The sequence below is a fragment of the Heptranchias perlo genome, chromosome 6 (assembly GCF_035084215.1).
Source record: "Heptranchias perlo isolate sHepPer1 chromosome 6, sHepPer1.hap1, whole genome shotgun sequence".
Classification (NCBI taxonomy): Eukaryota; Metazoa; Chordata; class Chondrichthyes; order Hexanchiformes; family Hexanchidae; genus Heptranchias; species Heptranchias perlo.
The window spans coordinates 19,969,455-19,992,518 of record NC_090330.1 but is presented as its reverse complement, the minus strand read 5'-3'; the positions used below and the strand labels follow the sequence as shown (position 1 = coordinate 19,992,518).

The 23,064-nt window shown below is 42.9% G+C and overlaps 1 protein-coding gene across 1 annotated transcript in view; it reads left to right on the top strand.

Moving 5' to 3' along the window:
• LOC137322800 (copper-transporting ATPase 2-like) overlaps positions 1 to 23,064 on the top strand; it is a 55,973-nt gene that overhangs the window by 15,889 nt on the left and 17,020 nt on the right. The window contains exons 9-11 of the mRNA XM_067985871.1: positions 15,808 to 15,935; positions 18,726 to 18,880; positions 22,137 to 22,271. Coding sequence (XP_067841972.1) covers positions 15,808 to 15,935; positions 18,726 to 18,880; positions 22,137 to 22,271 — 418 coding nt within the window. The remainder of the gene's footprint in view (positions 1 to 15,807; positions 15,936 to 18,725; positions 18,881 to 22,136; positions 22,272 to 23,064) is intronic.

Here is a 23,064-nt window from a genome sequence, read left to right as displayed (position 1 = left end):
GCGTCGCTGGAAAGGCCAGCATTTATTGCCCATCCCTAATTGCCCTTGAGAAGGTGGTGATGAGCCGCCTTCTTGAACCGCTGCAGTCTGTGTGGTGAAGGTTCTCCCACAGTGCTGTTGGGTAGGGAGTTACAGGATTTTGACCCAGCAACGATGAAGGAACGGCGATATATTTCCAAGTCGGATGGTGTGTGACGTGCAAGTGGTGTTGTTCCCTCAGTCATCTTTTGTTTGTATGTTTTATGTACTAAAGTTCTTAGCAGCCTAGGAACAGACGCTGTATAGATTTCTTCTTGTGCCCTCATGAGGTTACATTTACTGGCGTTGGAGGACACTGGACTGTGGATAGCACTCATAATGGCCTAGGCTTTCTATTTTGGCATTGATGTTTTGGATAGTTTCAACACCAGCGATGACTCTACCAGTGTGGAATTGCCATCATCTAGTTCAGTTTGTTTATTCTGCTTGAAAGAATTGCAGTTATGTTGACTGCTAAAGTTTTTAAGAGCCATATTAATCTCATCTTTGAAATTGGAACATCTGGATATCTGATGCAGTTGCAATTTCCACTGTTAACTTTGGATGATATTTTGTGAATCATGAAAGTTGGCCTTCATATTGCCTGTGGAGTATGAAAATGTACCCAAAGCATTTTGTAACTGAAATCAATCATACAGAAACAGCTCCATGGGTTAGGAATGGGAGAAGGGAATTTAAAGTAAGGAGGCCCACATTTTTCTTTAAATTACTGTAGATACCTAAGGCTATTTAGATTCAGCAAATAACTTCTGAATAAAACATGTTCACAAATACAAAATACATATTCGGACTGTTATGTTGGCAATTGCCGTTACGGTGACAATAGCCATCAACTATTACACTACTGGCTTCATTAAATAGATTAAATGACAGGCAGTTGATGGTATCTTCAATGATATGTACAGTAAATTAGAGGAAGATCGTTAATAAAAAGATGCATCACATGTACCAAAGTTCAAATGAAAGGAAAAAGGCCGCACACATCATAACACCTCCCTGCCTAAAATGGAGATTCTTTTAATTACAGAAAAAAGTTCTTAAAATATGACTGGAGACTGAGTTCGGAAGAAAAATTAATTTTTGAGCAATATTGAAAGAGGTGAATAATATTTTGAAACAACATTTAGGTAAATAATTTGAATTGAGTATACCATCTTTTCTCTTATCAGTCTTCTCCAATTTTCTTTCCTTCCCCCTGTCCTAAAGGTGCTGACTCCTTGCTGAGTACAGTTCCATGGACAATGTTAGGTATCCACTATCTCACCCATTATTATTCATGTGTGAGCTCAGATGGTAAGCATTGGCAGGTTATTCGACTGCGCGGTACATAACAATTGCAGCCCTCACTTGATACCCTGTACCTACCTGACGTTGTTAATTTGAATGCAGAGAATTCAGGGATTCAGTAGAATCTGATGCATCAAAAACAATAACACAACCAGCTAGCACCTCTTGTTAACCTGAGTGCTATTCACGAAGGTAAACTAGTGCAACTGCACCAAACAGCGATAGTCCAAGATGTTATGTTCCATGGAACAAAGATCCATATATTCCAACCCCTCCTCACACACACAAAGGACAAGGAGGGGAAACAGAATGAAATGAGGCCTTCAAGGAGGAGTTGGTTTGGAGACAGAGTAGACACATTCCTACTGGGGGGGAAGGGCATCCAAAGCTAGAGCTCCCTGGATGACTAAAGATATAGAGATGAAAATGAAATAGAAAAAGGAGGGTGATGTCAAATATAAGGTTCATAATACAATAGAGAACCAGGCTGAATATAGAAAGTACAGAGGAGATCTAAAAAAGGGAAAAAGAGGGACAGAGACAGAGTATGAGAATAGATTAGTGGCTAAAAGAGAAGCTAAAAGCCTTATCATATAAATAGTAAAAGGGTAGTTAAAGGAAGGGTGGGACCGATTAGGGACAAAAAAGATCTTCTTGTGGAGGCAGAGGGCATGGCTGAGGTACTAAATGAATACTTCGCATACGTCTTCACTAAAGAAGAAGATGCTGCCCTTATAACAGTAAAGGAGGAGGTAGTAGCGATATTGGATAGGATAAAAATAGATAAAGAGGAGGTAATTAAAAGATTGGCTGTACTCAAAGTAGAAAAGTCACCCGGTCGAGATGGGATGCATCCTATCTGAGGTAAATAAGGGTGGAAATTGCATCCTATCTGAGGGAAGTAAGGGTGGAAATTGCAGAGGCTCTGGCCACAATTTCCAATCCTCCTTAGCTATGGGCATGATGCCAGAGAACTGGAGGATTGCTAATGTCACACCCCTGTTCAAAAAAGGGGAAGAGAGATAAACCCAGCAATTATAGGCCAGTCAGCTTAACATGGTGGTGGGGAAACTTTTAGAGACAATAATCCGGGATAAAATTAATTGGCACTTGAAAAGTATGGGCTAATAAATGAATGTCAGCATGGATTTGTTAAAGGAAAATTGTGTTTAACTGACTTGATTGAGTTCTTTGATGAAGTAATGGAGAGGGTTGATGAGGGTAGTGCGGTTGATATTGTGTATATGGCGTTTCAAAAGACATTTGATAAAGTAGCACATAATAGACTTGTTAACAAAATTGAAGCCCATGGGATTAAAGGAACAGTGGCAGCATGGATACAAAATTTGCAATGGGACAGAAAGCAGAGAGTAGCTTTGAACGGTTGTTTTTCAGACTGGAGGGAAGTATACAGTGGTTTCCCCAGGGGTCAGTATTAGGACCACTGCTCTTTTTGCTACATATTAATGACCTGGATTTGGGTATACAGGGCATAATTTCAAAGTTTGCAAATGACACGAAACTCAAATGTAGTAAAAAATGTGAAGGATAGTAACAGACTTCAGGGGGACAAAGACAGACTGGTGAAATGGGCAGACACATGGCAGGTAAAATTTAACACAGGGAAGTGTGAAGTGGTACAGTTTGCTGGGAAGAATGAAGAGAGGCAATATAAACTAAATGGTACAATTTTAAAGGGGGTGCAGGAACAGAGACCTGGTAGTGCACATACACAAATCTTTGAAGTTGACAGGACAGGTTGAGAAGGCTGTTAAAAAAGCATATGGGATCCTTGGCTTTAATAATAGAGGCATAGAGTACAAAAGCAAGGAAGTTATGCTAAACCATTATAAAACACTGGTTAGCTGTCATCTGGAGTATTGTGTTCAATTTTGAGCACCATATGTTAGGAAGGATGTCAAGGCCTTAGAGAGGTTGCAGAAGAGATTTACTTTAATGGTTCCAGGGATGAAGGACTTCAGTTATGTGGAGAGATTGGAGAAGCTGTTTTCCTTAGAACAGAGAAGGTTAAGGGGAGATTTAATAGAGGTGTTCAAAATCATGAACCGTTTTGATAGAGTAAATAAGGAGAAGCTGTTTCTAGTGGAAGAAGGGTCAGTAACCAGAGGTCAAAGATTTAAGTTGATTGGTAAAAGAGCCAGGGGCGACATGAGGAAACATTTTTTTTTACGTAGCGAGTTGTAATGCACTGCCTGAAAGGGTGGTATAAGCAGATTCAACAGTAACTTTCAAAAGGGAATTGGATGAATATTTGAAGGGAAAAAACTTACTGGGCTATGGGGAAAGAGCAGGGGAATGGGGCTAATTGGATAGCTCTTTCAAAGAGCCGGCACAGGCACGATGGGCCGAATGGCCTCCTCCTGTGCTGTACATACTCTGATACTAAATCATGCTGAGAAGATACCTATCATTTTCTGAGGCTAAGGCCCCAATACTTGTGGGGAGAGAGCGAGGTGTGGAGGTTTAGTGGCCGGAAAACCTCAGGACCTCATTTTCATTTTTGGAATCCTTTTCCTGGCTGTGGCCAGCCAGATTGAAAGGCTGGCTAGCTGTTGGGCAGGTAGGCCTGCAGCATCAGGCCGCAGTCGGTGAGCGGAGAGAAGGAAGGGAGGGAGAGATCGTGGGTCGGACATGGGGGGGACCCTGGAGAAATCGTGGGTCGGATATTGTGGGGGGCCCCCGGAGAGATCATGGGTCGGACATCGGGGGGGGGGGGTGAGGGCTCGCGAGAGATCGGCAGGGGGTCAGAGAGTTCGGGGGGGGGTCCGATCGTGGGGATGAAGCAGGTTTGCTTGGTGGGCCGGGGGAAGCACTCCTGCTCCACCTGTTCGTTCTAGCCATTCTTGCCTCCAGCTACTAGGTTTCCAGAGGCCTGGGAAACCCAGCCGGCCAGCGTTAAACCTGAAACACAGATAAAATCAAAGGCCCGCAGTATATTTAAATGAGGGAACCACCTCCGGAGAGCCAGTTAGTCGCCCGCCCCCCAACCCGCCTCCGTTAAAACTGTAAGTTGGAGGCAGGTTGGGGTTGGGTTTCCTATTTTTTACTTTTTAATCCCCCATCCGTCCCCTCCCCACCCATCCTGGGGGGGTTAAAATTATCCCCAAATGTCTGATTTCGCACCCTGTACACTTTTCACACATAATGTTCATCTTTAAACATCATTAACTTTTCATCAATTACAGTAAATGCTGTTTAATTAGAACACCTCAGTGGAAACCAATTCCTCTCTAAATGAAGCCATAACTAACAGTTTTATTAGCACACATGTAGACTAGGTAATGAAACTGAATGTTTTATCATAAATCAACTGGTTATATTCACAACGTACTGCTGATTCATGTGTCAATCATATTTTTTACTGCTTAAAAACTGGATTAACACAGAGAATATCGGGCAAGTATGTTGGTAAGTTGGTATACAACAGCTCGTTTTACGCTATCACAGCCGAAACACTGGCTTACTGGAGTGATGGAAGTTGCTGAGTTGGAGAAGTACACAAACAGGCTGGCTTTTTTCTTTTATAAATTGGTCTACTATGGTTACGCCTATGATTGATTCCTTCCTCCTGCTGTGTGTAGCTTTAGTGTCTTGCCTTGGTCCTTGGTTTGTGGTAAAGGTGTTTTGGATTCAAGAACACAAAACGTTTCAAATGACAAATTTCAGAATATCAATGTGAACTCTGTGAATCCTGGCTATTCTCAAGAAGACCGGAAAGAAATGATGGACCTTCATATGATTTTCACCAGATTATTAAGAAATACAGTGCATTGAGTATGTAATGGAAATGTTTTCTGTTCATATCTGCGCAGGGCAATTCATGTCATTTTACTGCAGTAATTAGTAAAATATATGGGCCTGAATTGCTATGATTTTTTTTGTGTGGGGGAGGGGGTCAAAAGTGGTGTAGTCTTAATGTAGGGGCTGGAATTTGGAGTGTACATCAGAAACGTCACAGCTACTTCCATTTTAAAATACATGCTAAATTCCAGTGGAACCAGGTGTTGGCAGAAGGTGTGCGTGCCCATACAGTAGTGCATGTATGGAAATAACAGGGTACTGAGGGCAAATGCTGCTGTCCCAAAAATTCCTTTATTAACTCCAGAATACCACCTGACTTATTTTAACCCTGCATGACTTGTCAAAAGAGGAAAGTGGTTGAGTTTACAGCCTCTATCTAAAGTATCAGCTTTGACTGAAGCAATTAGAAAAAATCTTTTTTTTAAGCTGTGCTGCTAAGAGAGTTTCTGCAAATTGCCTATCAGTAGTTTCAGGCAGGGAAATTCCTCTCATTCCATCCTTTGGCCATGGAACCATTCCCATATATGTCTTTATGATGAAGGCTGAACAGGAGCAAGAGGAAGAGGAAATTATAAGAGGCACACAGGATAAGGCTACACCAAAGGAGAAGACAAACGTACCCTTCCACTTGTCTACAGACCGCACCACTCCCTCGAGATTATATCAAAAGAGACTCGCTTAAGGAGGCAATGGTTCATTACACAGGAATAGAAGGAACTGTGTGTCCCATTAAAAGAACTGGCTTCAAACATCTTCTCAAACACAAAAAACAAAGAACAGACATTCCATAGAACACTGGACTTCATATCACAAAATGGTTTTACTGTGCATCTTTATATTTATAAGAGGAGCTTTGTTTTACCACTATCCCTATCTTTGGTGCCTCTCGGCACTGTTCTTAAATCTATCCTGGTGCTGAGAGCAGGGGCCAAGTGATGCTTCGCTGCGTTGTATTATCATGAGCCTCTCGGACGGAGGTGGCCTTCATCCCTGAGTCCCAACTGGATTCCTCAGCAGGCTGCATTCCTACTGCAGGCTTGTGGGCTGCCTGATCCTTTATCGTGCCACCTACATGAGCTGGCAACTGAGTGGGGGGGGGGGGGGGGGAGGGCTGGCTGGAAAAGTCACATAAGCTGTCATGAGGAAAGATGATAGCAACATGAAAGTTGATTCTAACCATTTTACTTTTACTGGGTCCTGGATCTGAGTGCCCACTGATCGTTGGGATGGCAGATCTGATGGTATCAGTTAGACCCTGCAGACCCTTAGAGTGGGCACCCTAAAGCTCTCAGAAGGCAGTTTCCAACGTTGTCTTCAAACAGTGCCCCAAGGCCTGAAGGCCAGTGATCAAAGTGTCCACTTTGGATGCACTGACAGGTCTCGAGGTGTCGGGTGAATGGATGCAGATGGTCATTGTGCCACCACTCAAAATGTGTAGCACTACATTGTGTTGAAACTTTCTCAGATATTAGCATTGGACTCCACCGTGACCCCTGCCATCTGTCTCAGCTTCTTTGAGATGGTCCTCAGTGCTTCCATGTGAGTGTCATGCTCTTGCAGCACCCTTTTTAGAGCAGGAGCCCAGAGGTATGCATCTGCAGGGTTCACAGCTGGAGGTGACGTCTGTCGAGCTTCAGATCCCACATTCACCTCTGACTCCTCTGGCACTTGAGGGTGATGAATAAAGGAGTACCACACATATAAAGAGTCTGCAAGACCGAGGAAGCAGATCACTTACCTTGGCTGCTCTGGTGAGATCATTAAAATTCTTCCTGCACGACAGTGAGCTCCTGGGGTTCAAAGAGGTGCAATCACTGCCACAGCCACATGTTTCCACAGAGTTTGACTTTTCTTTGGCCCCCAAGACCAAACAGTGTGTCCCTCCTGCCCCGTATCTCCATTAGGAGAACATGCAGGTCCGGTTACTTGAAGCTTGTTGCTCATTTCTTTGATCTGACTGCCATCCTTACTGGCCAGGTGGCCTGCTTCTTCCAGCACTGCTATTTCCCCTTTAAGCAGCAGGTTTTATATTCTGCCTCTGCCGGATCTCTGCCCTCCTTCCAACTATTTTCTTCCGCCCCCCACCCCCCCACTTCAGCTAGCCATTTAATGCCTATTTGAGATTTAACTCCAGCCACTTGCCCAGTTTTATATAGCCTGCATGCCTCTGTGTATTTAAATTAGCTGACCCCACAGTTATTGCAAGGTCAGTTTTATGACCTCATGGCAGGCAGAAGTCCTGTCCTACCTCACATCCAGTAGTGCAACGACATCGTCAGTATTCCAAGCCCTATGTCTTTAAAATGGCAGCTTTACTTCAATTATCAGTAATAAGAAAGGGAAGATCTGCAGGTTTTATAGCAGATAGTGTTTTTTTTTAGTGAACCTAGGTCCCTAGTATAGTTAACATTTTCTAATTTCAACGTAATTTAAAAGGGGTAACTAAGCTAAGGCAAGTCATGGCAGCAGACCTCGCACCCGTGATATGCTCCTCCTGCAAGATGTGGGAAGTCATGGACACTACCAGTGTCCCTGCCGACCATGTGTGCGGGAAGTGTGTCCACCTGCAGCTACTGACCGATCGTATCTCGGAGCTGGAGCTGCGGGTGGACTCACTGTGGAGCATCCGCGATGCAGAGAAACTCATGGATAGCACGTTTAGCGAGTTGGTCACACCGCAGGTAAAGGGTATACAGGCAGGAAGTGAATGGGTGACCACCAGGAAGAGTAAGAGATGCAGGCAGGTAGTGCAGGGGTCCCCTGTGGCCATCCCCCTCTCAAACAGATATGCCACTTTGGATGCTGTTGGGGGGGATGACTTATCAGGGGAAGGCAGCAGCAGCCAACTTCCTGGCACCACGGGTAGCTCTGCTGCACAGGCTGGGAGGAAAAAGAGTGGCAGAGCTATAGTGATAGGGGACTCAATTGTAAGGGGAATAGACAGGCGTTTCTGCGGCCGCAACCGAGACTCCAGGATGGTGTGTTGCCTCCCTGGTGCAAGGATCAAGGATGTCTCGGAGCGGCTACAGAACATTTTGGAGGGGGAGGGCGAACAGCCAGCTGTCGTGGTGCACATAGGCACCAACGATATAGGTAAAAAAGGGGATGAGGTCCTAAAAGCAGAATATAGGGAGTTAGGAGGTAAATTAAAAAATAGGACCTCAAAGGTAGTAATCTCAGGATTGCTGCCAGTGCCACGTGCTAGTCAGAGTAGAAATAGGAGGATATTTCAAATGAATACGTGGCTAGAGGAATGGTGCAAGGGGGAGGGATTCAAATTCCTGGGACACTGGAAACGGTTCTGGGGGAGGTGGGACCAGTACAAACCGGATGGTCTGCACCTGGGCAGGGCCGGGACCGCTGTCCTAGGAGGAGTGTTTGCTAGTGCTGTTGGGGAGGGTTTAAACTAAAGTGGCAGGGGGTTGGGAACCTGAGCAGGGAGAGAGAGGAAAGCGTAACAGGAAGGGACAGAAGGTATGGAGTAATAGGTAAAGTGTTAAAAAAGGAAAAAGCAGGAACTAAGCGTCACAAAACAGATTTGAAAGTTCTTTATCTGAATGCACGTAGCATTCGTAATAAAATGGATGAGTTAACGGCACAAATAACTACGTATGGGTATGATCTTGTGGCCATTACAGAAACATGGCTGCAGGGTGACAACGACTGGGAATTAAATATGCCAGGGTATTTAACAATCAGGAAGGACAGGCAGGAAGGAAGGGGAGGTGGGGTGGCTATGTTAATAAAGGAAGGAATCACTGTAATACAGAGAAATGATATTGGGACAAAGCATCAAGATAATGAAACAGTTTGGGTGGAGATAAGGAATAATAAGGGAAAAAAAACATTAGTGGGCGTAGTATATAGGCCTCCTAATAGTTGCAACTCTGCTGGAAGAAGTATTAATCAGGAGATAGTCGGGGCATGTAATAAGGGAACAGCCATAATTATGGGGGATTTTAATTATCATATTAACTGGACAAATCAAATTGGGCAGAGCAGCCTTGAGGACGAGTTCATTGAGTGCATCAGGGATGGATTTCTTGAGCAGTATGTAACTGATCCTACAAGGGGGCAGGCAACCTTGGACCTGGTCCTGTGTAATGAGTCAGGATTAATTAATAATGTCCTAGTTAAGGATCCCCTTGGAACGAGCGACCACAACATGGTTGAATTCCATATCCAATTAGAGGGTGAGAAGGTTGATTCTCAAACAAGCGTACTGAGCTTGAATAAAGGAGACTATGATGGTATGAGAGCGGAATTGATTAAAGTGGACTGGGAAAATAGATTAAAGGGTAAGACGGTACATGAGCAGTGGTGTTCATTTAGGGAGTTATTTTACAACTTTCAAAATAAATATATTCCACTGAGGAAAAAAGGGTGTAAAAGAAATGACAGCCATCCGTGGCTAAGTAAAGAAATCAAGGATAGTATCCGACTAAAAACAAGGACATATAAGGTAGCCAAACTTAGTGGGAGGATAGAAGATTGGGAATTCTTCAAAAGACAGCAAAAAGTAACTAAAGGATTGATTAAGAAAGGGAAGTTAGATTATGAAAAGAAATTAGCAAAAAATATAAAAACAGATAGCAAGAGTTTCTATAGTTATATAAAAAGAAAAAGGGTGGCTAAGGCAAACATAGGTCCCTTAGAGGATGAGACCGGGAAATTAATGGTGGGAAACATGGAGATGGCAAAAATGCTGAACAAATATTTTGTTTCAGTCTTTACAGTAGAGGACACTAAGAATATCCCAACACTGGACAAACAGGGGACTCTCGGGGGGGAGGAGCTAAATACGATTAAAATCACTCAGGAGATGGTACTCAGTAAAATAATGGGACTCAAGGCGGATAAATCCCCTGGACCTGATGGCTTCCATCCTAGGGTCTTGAGGGAAGTGGCAGTAGGGATTGTGGATGCTTTGGTGATAGTTTTCCAAAATTCCCTGGACTCAGGAGAGGTCCCGGCAGATTGGAAAACTGCTAATGTAACACCGTTATTTAAAAAGGGTAGTAGGCAGAAGGCTGGAAATTATAGGCCAGTTAGCTTAACATCTGTGGTGGGTAAAATTTTGGAGTCTATTATTAAGGAGACAGTAACGGAACATTTAGATAAGCATAATTTAATAGGACAAAGTCAGCATGGCTTTATGAAGGGGAAGTCATGTCTGACAAATTTGCTTGAGTTCTTCGAGGATATAACGTATAGGGTGGATAAAGGGGAACCAGTGGACATAGTGTATTTAGACTTCCAGAAGGCATTCGACAAGGTGCCACATAAAAGATTATTACTTAAGATAAAAAATCACGGGATTGGGGGTAATATTCTGGCATGGGTGGAGGATTGGTTATCGAACGAAGCAGAGAGTTGGGATAAATGGTTCATTTTCGGACTGGCAACCAGTAACCAGTGGTGTTCCACAGGGGTCGGTGCTGGGTCCCCAACTCTTTACAATCTATATTAACGATTTGGAGGAGGGGACCGAGTGCAACATATCAAAATTTGCAGATGATACAAAGATGGGAGGGAAAGTAGAGAGTGAGGAGGACATAAAAAACCTGCAAGGGGATATAGACAGGCTGGGTGAGTGGGCGGAGATTTGGCAGATGCAATATAATATTGGAAAATGTGAGGTTATGCACTTTGGCAGGAAAAATCAGAGAGCAAGTTATTTTCTTCATGGCGAGAGACTGGAAAGTACTGCAGTACAAAGGGATCTGGGGGTCCTAGTGCAAGAAAATCAAAAAGTTGGTATGCAGGTGCAGCAGGTGATCAAGAAAGCCAACGGAATGTTGGCTTTTATTGCTAGGGGGATAGAATATAAAAACAAGGAGGTATTGCTGCAGTTATATAAGGTATTGGTGAGACCGCACCTGGAATACTGCATACAGTTTTGGTCTCCATACTTAAGAAAAGACATACTTGCTCTCGAGGCAGTACAAAGAAGGTTCACTCGGTTAATCCCGGGGATGAGGGGGCGGACATATGAGGAGAGGTTGAGTAGATTGGGACTCTACTCATTGGAGTTCAGAAGAATGAGAGGCGATCTTATTGAAACATATAAGATTGTGAAGGGTCTTGATCGGGTGGATGCAGTAAGGATGTTCCCAAAGATGGGTGAAACTAGAACTAGGGGGCATAATCTTAGAATAAGGGGCTGCTCTTTCAAAACTGAGATGAGGAGAAACTTCTTCACTCAGAGGGTGGTAGGTCTGTGGAATTTGCTGCCCCAGGAAGCTGTGGAAGCTACATCATTAGATAAATTTAAAACAGAAATAGACAGTTTCCTAGAAGTAAAGGGAATTAGGGGTTATGGGGAGCGGGCAGGAAATTGGACATGAAGCTGAGTTCGGATCGGTCAATGCCCTGTGGGTGGCGGAGAGGGCCCAGGGGCTATGTGGCCGGGTCCTGCTCCGACTTCTTGTGTTCTTTAGATTTGTGGTTGGGATCAGATCAGCCATGATCTTATTGAATGGCGGAGCAGGCTCGAGGGGCCGATTGGCCTACTCCTGCTCCAATTTCTTATGTTCTTATGTTCTTATCAGTTTTAGTCGAGCTGATCCTTTCTTGTCCCCCGCCCTGGTTCTGCTACCTGCTTTCCCACAGGTGTGAATTCTTTCCAGGAGGATAATCCACCTCCAACAAATATGCCTATTAGAAAGAAAGAAAGAAAGAAAGAAAGAAAGAAAGAAAGAAAGAAAGAATTTGTATTTATATCGTGCCTTTCTTGTCCTCAGGACATCCCGAAGTCCTTCAGAGCCAATGAATTACTTTCGAAGTGTAGTCACTGTTGTTTTATAGGCAAATGCAGAGTCAATTTGCACACAAGGGGCTCGATTTTAAAAGTAAAAAACGGGTGGGTTGGGGGCAGGGGGGTGGCATTGAAAATTGCCACCATTTCAGACCCGCCTCCAATCCACCCATTTCCGGTTTTCACAGGGGCGGGCGGCCAACCCGCTCCCAGGAAGCGGGTCAGGCCTTAAAACCTTTCAAGGAGGCTTCAGGCCTCCATTTTTCACTAATTCCGAATTTCAAACCCGGGGGGGCTGGGATTCTCGGGCCTTCTGTTTTACATCTCGTGAAAGGGCGAGAAGGCTCGAGACTAACAGGTAAGTGGGCATAGCTTGTGGGCCCGGAGCAGCAGGAGTGCTTCCCTCAGGCCCAACAGGCCTACTGGCACTGACCTTACCCCCCCCTCCCCGATCACGGACCCCCAACCTCTGAGAGCAGACCCCCGACCCCGATCATCCCCCTTCGACCCTGGACCTTGATCCTCCCCCTCTGACGCCGATCCCCCAACCCTGATGTTCTGACCCCAATCCTCCGACACCGATCCTTCCCCTCAACGATCGCGGACCCCCGCGATGACCCCCGATCCTGCCCCCCCTGTGACTGACCCCCGATCCCATTCCCCGTGACTCACGACCCCCTTGCCCACCTGTGCCTCTCCGTGTCCCCCCCCACCAATCCATGCAAACAAAGACTTACCTGAAGACGTCCTCTCCCTGGCTGGTCTCCCGTCCGACTGAGACCAGCCTGTCAATCAACTGGTCAGTTGGATGGGAAACCCACCAAAAAAAAGACGCCCTTAGTACAAAATTGTAAGGACGTCCGGGAAACCCGTACTAATGGGTTTCCCGACCTCAATTTGACCCCCCCCCGCCCTCTTTCCGGCTCCGTTTTAAAATTGAGCAGAAGGTCTAGCAAAGAGCATTAGATAAATGGCCAGATAAACTGGTTGAGGGATAAATGTTAGCCAGGACACCAAAGAATTCCTTTGCTCTTCTTTGAAAAGTGCCATGGGATCTTTTACATCCACCAGATGGGGCCTCGGTTTAACATTTCATCCAAAAGACAACACCTCTGACAGTGCAGCAGTCCATCAGTACTCCAATGAAGTGTCAGCCTAGATTATGTGCTCATGTCCTGGAATAGGACTTGAACTGATTCGGAGGCGAGAATGCTGTTCCTGAGCCTAACTAACATTTAAAGCCCTTTTCTCTGGAACTCTAATATTAAGATTTTTCCAAAGCCCCACTTGTTTCTTGTTCGGAATACAAGGATGTTTGTGCACATCGGAGCAATGAACATAAAATGTGTATATCATGAAGGGATGTCCATCAGTGACTGAAATGGAAAAGTATTTGGGTACAATTATTTAGAATTCATTGAAAATATCCAGTCATCATTCCTATTACCAACTAAGCTAATCAAGTATTGGATTATAACTTCAGAGTAATTGGCTATAAGTTTAATGAGTTATTTTAACGTTGTATAGGCAATTGCCCTTGACATCAAGGCAGCATTTGACAGAGTGTGGCATCAAGGAACCCTATTAAAATTGAAGTCAAGGGGAATCGGGGAAAACTCTCCAGTGGCTGGAGTCCTATCTAGCACAAAGTAAGATGGTAGTGGTTGTTGGAGGCCAATCATTTCAGTCCCAGGACGTCGCTGCAGAAGTTCCTCGGGGCAGTGTCCTAGGCCCAACCATCTTCAGCTGCTTCATCAATGACTTTCCCTCCATCATAAGGTCAGAAGTAGGGGTGTTCACTGACGACTGCATAGTGTTCAGTTCCATTCGCAACCCCTCAGATAATGAAGCAGTCCGTGCCCGCATGCAGCAAGACCTGGACAACATCTAGGCTTGGGCTGATAAGTGGCAAGTAACATTCGCGTCACATGAGTGCCAGGCAATGACCATCTGCAACAAGAGAGAGTCTAACCACCTCCCCATGGCATTCAACGGCATTTCCGTCACCGAATCCCCCACCATCAACATCCTAGGGGTCACCATTGACCAGAAACTTAACTGGATCATAAATGCTGTGGCTACAAGAGCAGGTCAGAGGTTGGATATTCTGCGATGAGCAACTCACCTCCTGACTCCCCAAAGCCTTTCCACCATCTACAAGGCACAAGTCAGGAGTGTGATGGAATACTCTCCACTTGCCTGGATGAAACAGCTCAACAGCACTCAGGAAGCTCGACACCATCCAGGACATAGCAGCCTGCTTGATTGGCACCCCATCCTGCATCTTAAACATTCACTCCCTCCACCACTGGCACACCGTGGCTACAGAGTATACCATCTACAAGATGCACTGCAGCAACTCGGCAAGCCTTCTTTGACAGCACCTCCCAAACCCACAACCTCCACCACCTAGAAGGACAAAGGCAGCAGGCGCATGGGAACACCACCACCTGCACGTTCCCCTCCAAGTCACACATCATCCTGACATGGAAATATACCACCGTTCCTTCATCGTCGCTGGGTCAAAATCCTGGAACTCCCTACCTAACAGCACTGTGGGAGTACCTTCACCACACGGACTGCAGCGGTTCAAGAAGGCGGCTCACTACCACCTTCTCAAGGGCAATGAGGGATGGGCAATAAATGCTGGCCTCGCCAGCGACGCCCACATCCCATGAATGAATTAAAAAAAAACATTGATGAGACCCACATTTCAATCCAGATTTGGGTAATCCGTCTTGAAAAGGACATTGATGAATCAGAGAAGGTTTTGATAAAAAGTGACAAGGATGATACTTTGATTCAGGGCTTCTTTAAAAGAAAAATGTGCTGAAGAATGGAATTTTTTTTCAATGCAGGCACTAATGTTATTATTCAGGTCAGGTACTGCCAATGCAGAATAACATACTGTCTACTTTCCCCAACAATGTATCTCTACTCCTAAGAGCAAGTCCTATTGCACCAACATCAATTTTTCAACTTCTCCAAAAAAACTGTTCTTGTTGCCACTTCACACTTACTGAATTGTAAATTGTGTGTGCTATGAAATCATGCCCACTGGGAAAGAAGTTAAGATTCCAAAAAAAAACTGTTCCTCCATTGGTTCTTTACAGACGTTAAAGTAACTTTTCCCATCATTCTGAGCCTGATTTGATCCCAAATGCCAGAGGTGATGTGTGAATCCACCACACCACTTGCTTTTTAATACGAGCCTCACGCTCTTTGAGGACTTGCTTTATGAGATGATCTGCCTTGATCCGGTTTGTGTTATGTTCTCATCCTCTTCCCTATTTCAAGCATCTGCACCAATGAGGTCAGTTGACTTGTTAATAGGATAAGTAGTTGGTTTTAAGTGAGTTGTGTGATTTCAGCATGTATTTAATTGACAGCTAAACTATTAGTGGATCTACCACTATTGTGAAGCTGGAAAATAATGCATTTGTACTTTACTAGAATAGCAGATTTAGCACAAGACACCTCGGAGCCCATTAAGAGCAAAATCGGAATGTCATGATGTCACTAAAAGGGAATTTTAGGAATGTTTACATGTATAGCTCTCATTTTAGCCTAACCCACCTGGCAGGAATGAGGTTAATAGGATCTTTAATCTCTAATTAACCTGGTTTCCAATGTATTCTCACATGAAGATGATTCAATAAATCTTACATGCCTCAGTTGTTGGAATCTAGGAAACATCTCTGATGCTTTAATGACTTCTGAAACCTGCAGGAGATTTTATCAGTAATAATGTATCTATTCTGTCTGTCTGAGACCTTTACATTGCCAGCATTTATTAGTAGATTTGGAAGATGACGATATTCATAACAAAATGCAGCTTTCTGAATTTTTTGTGATCTGTAATACACAAACAAATATATTATCTGTGATTTTGTTTCTTTCAGTGAGGAGCAGGTAGCTGTGGACCTTGTCCAAAGGGGCGACATTATAAAGGTGGTTCCTGGTGGCAAGTTCCCTGTGGATGGAAAAGTAGTAGAAGGCTGTTCCATGGCAGATGAATCTCTGATTACAGGTATGTTTTGATTCTTTTTGTTTAAAGTGTAGTAGATTTACCGTGCTTCTTCCAATGGTGTTGCTTTTAAAGTTGGAAAATCATTGTATGTCAAGAAATAAAAACATAACACAGGAAAACTGATTAAAGAAAGATTGCTGGGAGAATTGGAGCTTCCAAGACTGAGATTGCTAGATTTTTGTTAGGTAAGGTTTTCAAGGATTATTGAGCTAAGGAGGGTAAATGGCAGAGCAGGCTCCAGGGCTGAATGGCCTACTCCTGTTCCTATATTCATATGAAAATTGCACCATGATACTGAATATTTTGAATGAAATGTAACCTGTCGAGTCTCAATGTTCCAAGAACCATCTTCACAGTGGCAATATTGCATTATGATGGTCTACTGCTATTATTTTGAAGTTGCTTAATTTGAATTCCTACATCATTTGAATTGGAATTTCACTTAGAAGTGCTTCTGTGCCATTTTAATGCAATTGCTTGAATTTTTCAATAATTAAAATTTTGGTGGGGCAAAAAATGACACTCAGTTATCAAGAGTAGAATATATATATTCTCTATAGTGGGAATATTACATTTATTATATACTATACTTTTCATTCTTAAATCTCTGTGATGATTATGGAGTAGTACTTATCATTTTAGCATAATAAACACTCTAGAGCTTTAAGTCCCAGTAACAGTGAGATTTAGTACTTAGAACCAAAAGAAAGAAAGACTTGGATTTATATAGTGCCTTTCACGACCTCAGGACGTCCCAAAGTGCTTTACAGCCAATTAAGTACTTTTGAAGCTTAGTCACTGTTGTAATGTAGGAAACCTAGTACATTATCCAATCTACTCAACTATTTTGAACATTAATAGAGCTGATGTTTATTTTGGATACATATCAATCTACACATTTGTTCAGTAAACTGGCCTCCAGATATAGCTTGGTATTTCAATAGCTTTGCTAGTATTAGCTTCAAAACAACGGGAAACTTTCAGTAAATGGTCGGGAATAACATTTCCAAATCCTCTTTTCCTATTCTTGCTAACGAAGACCACTTCATCATTTCCTGTTCCAATGCACATTACCTTACATTTATTCCCTTTAAAATTCATCTGTCATTTTTTAACCCATCTTCTTAAAGGGATAGACAAACAGAGCAAGAACAATATGAGATCTTTGAGTTGGATAGGTGCTGGGTCCCTTGCTGTTTGTGGTCTACATTAATGACTTGGATATGAATGTAAAAGGTATGATCAGTAAGTTCGCTGATGATACAAAAATTGGTAGGGTGGTAAATAGCGAGGAGGATAGCCTCAGTCTGCAGGACGATATAGATGGGTTGGTCAGATGGGCGGAACAGTGGCAAATGGAATTTAACCCGGAAAAGTGCGAGGTGATGCACTTTGGAGGGACTAACAAGGCAAGGGAATACACAATGAATGGGAGGACCCTAGGCAAGACAGAGGGTCAGAGGGATCTTGGTGTGCAAGTTCACAGATCCCTGAAGGCGGCGGAACAGGTAGATAAGGTGGTAAAGAAGGCATATGGGATACTTGCCTTTATTAGCCGAGGCATAGAATATAAGAGCAAGGAGGTTATGATGGAGCTGTATAAAACACTGGTTAGGCCACAGCTGGAGTACTGTGTGCAGTTCTGGTCGCCACACTACAGGAAGGATGTGATCGCTTTGGAGAGGGTGCAGAGGAGATTCACCAGGATGTTACCAGGGCTGGAGCGCTTCAGCTATGAAGAGAGACTGGGAAGATTGGGTTTGTTTTCCTTGGAGCAGAGGAGGCTGAGGGGGGACATGATTGAGGTGTACAAAATTATGAGGGGCACAGATAGGATGGATACTAAGGAGCTTTTTCCCTTCGTTGAAGGTTCTATAACAAGGGGACATAGATTCAAGGTAAAAGGCGGGAGGTTTAGAGGGGATTTGAGAAAGAACTTTTTCACCCAGAGGGTGGTTGGAGTCTGGAACTCACTGCCTGAAAGGGTTGTGGAGGCAGGAACCCTCACAACATTCAAGAAGCATTTGGATGAGCACTTGAAATGCCATAGCATACAAGGCTACGGACCAAATGCTGGAATATGGGATTAGAGTAGACAGGGCTGATGGCCGGCGCGGACACGATGGGCCGAAGGGCCTCTATCCGTGCTGTATAACTCTATGACTCTATGGTAGATGAAGGCCTCATTAAGGTCACAAGATAATTACCAATGAAGGCGGTTTGACCCATCTTAATTCATCCATCCAGAGAAATCCTAATGTCTCCCCATTGTAGCATACAGTTGTCTCTTTATGATTCTGGGGGTTTTGCCTCTACTACTCTATCTGGAAGTTTATTCCACATATTGATCTTCATTTGTGTGAAGAAGGATTTCCTGATATCTAGAATTTACCTTTTACTAGTTTGAACCTGAGTACCGTTATTCTACTGCAGTTTAATTTAAGGTAATATTCAAGTTAACGTTTTCTATACCCGTAACAATTTCATATACTTCTATAAGATCACCTCTCAGATGCTGCTTTTCTAAGATAGAAAGACCATGTGGCTCTAGTCTTTCCTCATGCCTCTTATGGATCATGGATCTTCTCTGAGCTGCCACCAGCATTTGAATGTCTTTCTTTCTTGTTTCTTGACAACGAGAACTGGAAAGGACTGACAATTGCCCAGCTTATTATAATCATCTTGTCTTGATATTGCTCTTAAATATGTATTGTGTATGATTGTGGAGTATGGAATTAAGACTACAGATTCACACTATACATATATAACTTTCTGATTTTGTTTTTACAGGAGAGCCTATGCCAGTTCTAAAAAGAACAGGAAGCACGGTGATAGCTGGTTCTATTAATGCACAGGGTTCTCTGCTTATTCAAGCTACCCATGTTGGTTCAGACACAACATTGTCACAAATTGTTAAGCTGGTAGAAGAAGCACAGATATCAAAGGTAGATCTGCCATCCTTGCATTGTGCAATTAAAGAATAGTTATATTTGTACATGGATTTGGGTAGCCTCCTAATATGTTTGGAGTGCCATTAATTTGTAATGGAACTGTACAATTATAATGTAATTTTAGAACAAGGCACCTTTTCATGAGTACTTTTGTGACTGCTGTTTGGCAATATAATTTTCACAAAATGGAGGCAAAGGGTGACCAAACTTGATAGAATCATTGGATAAATTATACCTTGGGAGCGGATCGCCCACCCATTATGGAACCCACACGATTTTCATTTCCATGTAGTGAAAGAGAAAATTACCCTTGTTGTGCCTTCAAGCATTAGTGGGCATGAAATTAGACCTTGCAGCGCTCATTTTCTTGACAGAAAACAAGTGCAAAGAAGTCCAATTTAGGGGGCCAATCTCCCATGCCCGAGCAGCGTCTGAATCATGTCCGACACCATTTGGTTTGGGTGTTCTCGAGGCGTCCCTGGCGGCCGCCTAAAACAGGTGTTAGGCTCTTTGAATATGTTAATAAGGGGCGTAATGCCTGTTTTGGGACCCAAACTGGAAATTGGTTTGTCCTGAATGAAGCAGTTGTCAGGCCTGCTGCATTCAGGGTCACTTGGACTACATGCAGCCTAACCAGCAGTCATTAAAGGGACCGCTGCATGATTGCCACCAGATAGGTAAGTTTGTTTAAAAAATACTTACCTTAATGTAATGTACAGCCAGGAGGAGGAGTAGGGCTCCTTCTGGCTCCACATTAAAACTGCGGATTGTTACCGCTCGTTACCTCTCCCCAGACTTACCACAGTCCCTTGGCCAGCTTCTGAGCCAGCCAATCTTGCTATCCCCCCAAGACCCACAAGTTGCCTCTGAGGCTGCAACTGGAACCTGCAGCTCGCCGGTACTACACTAATCAGACCGGGGGACCAATTTGCCGTGGTCCTACTGTCGGTCTCATTTGGCATGTGCAGCATGTGCTGCACACAGATTGCGTCCCAATTCAGGCACGATCCAAATTCTAGGCCCATGCATATAATCCATTTTTTTTCTTAATTTAAGAAGTATTAATATTTAGTTTTGTTTGTGAACAGAATATTCAATTAGCATGAAAGGGTAATCTATCAGTTACTTTACTGTCAGATAACAAAGGTGCAGATGTCCTTATAAAAAAAAAATCTGCTGCTATAATAATTATATAACCATTCTAATTCAGTATTCAAGGAAGGAGGGAAAGAAAAAACAGGGAACTTCGCCTGACATCAGTAGTGGGGAAAATGCTAGAATCTATTATTAAGGACATAGTAACAGGACACTTAGAAAATCATAATATGTTTATGATGTGGAGATGCCGGTGATGGACTGGGGTGGACAAATGTAAGGAATCTTACAACACCAGGTTATAGTCCAACAAATTTATTTTAAAATAAATTTGTTGGACTATAACCTGGTGTTGTAAGATTCCTTACATAATATGTTTAGGCAGAGTCATCACGGTTTTATGAAAGGGAAATCGTGTTTGTCAAATCTATTAGTTTTTTGAGGGTGTAAATGGCAGGGTAGATAAGGGGGAACCATTGGATGTAATATATTTGGATTTTCAAAAGGCATTCGATAAGGTGCCACATAAGAGGTTGTCACACAAGATAAGGGCTCATGGAGTTGGGATAATATATTAGCATGGATTGAGGATTGGTTAACGGACAGAAAACAAAGAGTAGGAATAAACAGATCATTTTTGGGTTGGCAGGTTGTAACTAGTGGGTTGCCACAAGGATTATTGCTTGGGCCCCAGCTATTTACAATCTATATTAATGACTTAGATGAAGGGACCGAGTGTAATGCATCCAAGTTTGCTGACTATATAAAGCTAGGTGGAAAAGTAAGCTGTGAGGAGGATGCAAAGAGGGTGCAAAGGGATAGCGACAGGTTAAATAAGCGGACAAGAAGATGGCAGATGGAGTATAATGTGGGGAAATGTGAGGTTATTCACTTTGGTAGGAAAAATAGAAAAACTGAATATTTTTTAAATGGTGAGAAACTATTAAATGTTGGTGTTCAGAGGGATTTGGGTGTCCTTGTACATGAATCACGGAAAGTTAACATGCAGGTACAGCAAGCAATTAGGAAGGCAAATGATGTAGGCCTTTATTGCAAGGTGGTTGGAGTACAAGCGTAATGAAGTCTTGTTGCAATTGTACAGGACTTTGGTGAGACCACACCTGAAGTACTGTGTGCAGTTTCCTTACCTAAAAAGGGATATACGAAGGTTCACTAGACTGATTCCTGGGATGAGAGGGCTGATCAATGAGGAGAAATTGAGTAGAATGGGCCTATAACCTCTGGAGTTTAGAAGAATGAGAGATGATCTCATTGAAACATGTAAGATTCTAAGAGGGCTTGACAGGGTAGATGCTGAGAGGATGTTTCCCCTGGCTGGAGAGTCTAGAACTAGGGGACATGGTCTCAGGATAAGGGGTCGGATATTTAGGACTGAGATGAGGAGGAATTTCTTCAATCAGAGGTTCATGAATGTTTGGAATTCTCTACCCCAAAGGGCTGTGGATGCTCAGTCATTGAGGAAAGTGGAGTTGAGGTTGAAGAACAGCCATGATCTTACTGAATGGCGAAGCAGGCTCGAGGGCCATATGGCCTACTCCTGCTCCTATTTCTTATGTTCTCATGTTCTAGTACCATTGTAATGAAATCATAATTATGTATTTATTGGAATCCAGATGTATATAGGTGAACAGAACTGATTTTATGTGCTTTAAATAGTAGGTCATCATTCATGCTAATTTTCAACTCTTTTAAATATTAAGTAGTTTAGGAGTATCATAGTAGGTTTCTAAGAAAGTAAAACAACCCAGAAAATTTAAAAGGCCACTTCCTACCTGTTTGGGTTATCGAAAAACAAAATAATGCATGAAAATGGCACAAAGGCTGCTACCTTTTTTAACTAAGGAATTTCCTTAAAATTATGACACGGGATATGGGCAGTTTAGGCAAATTAGAGCAACACTAGAGTTTATAACATTTTATTTTGATGTTTCCAATACTGCAATTATTCAAAAGCTCTATCCTAGTGTGCTGTAAATTGCTGTGCCATTACTAATTTGGAGGGGAGGGTGAAGAGAGAAAAATGAAAGGTAAAACAAAGAAAAAAAGATTGGTTTTCATGAAATCTGTGGTAATATAATTTTTAATTTACTTTTCATTTTATAAATCTAAATAAAATACATTTTGACTTTTACAGGCTCCAATTCAACAGTTTGCGGACAAACTGAGTGGCTATTTTGTTCCGTTTATTGTTGGTATTTCTGTGGTTACACTGATTGTCTGGATCATCATTGGTTTTGCAAACTTTGACATCATGAAAGAGTACTTGTCAGTAAGTAGCGGTGAAATATCTGTCAGTGTGGTGTATTAGGCTCTGAGGCTTTGTGGAGTATCTTATGTTGTCCTTTTGCAAGGCAAATGTTGTTAACTTGTGTATTTTCCAGACAATGTCTGTTTTAGAGGTGCGTTTTGCAAAACCAAAATTACAATTGAAACCAATAAGAAGTTAGCTTCAGTTAGGTGTTGGGCAAGAAACAGTTTTTTTTTTAACGGTTTCTATTTAGCAAGACTGTTCAATAATTTAATTTAAAAATATAGGTATTTACCACCCATCTAACTTAAGGAGGAGGAAGAGGGGGAGAGAATTGCTTCCTCTTAAATTGCACTGCACAGTTTCGCATTTCCCTGGGAAGAGGGTTGGAAGGCATCCAGCCAGATTGGCAATCAGCCATTTGCTACCAGAAAGTAATGAGAGCAGATTTGCAGTGAAGTTTTACCTCCTCCCTGTGGGGAAGCTTTTTGTCTCGAAGTGGCACCTCTCACTGGCAGTCTGGCTGAAATCATCTGAGAGAAAGAGTGACTATCCACTTCCATTCACATGTTGTGACTTAATCCTAGGGCTGCTGGCAGGTCTCCTTGGTGCTGACCTGTTTTATAAGTTTTCAATTCATGCCCTGCAATTCTGAAATAAATTCTGAAATTATAGTAATAAAGTTATTTGGATATATGGGGTAAGTTTAATACTATAATATTAAACAAGTACATTGACCACTTGTACAATATAGATTTTTTAAGGTTTAGTTTAACATTTTTTACCTAATGAAACCCAATCTATCCTTTTGATG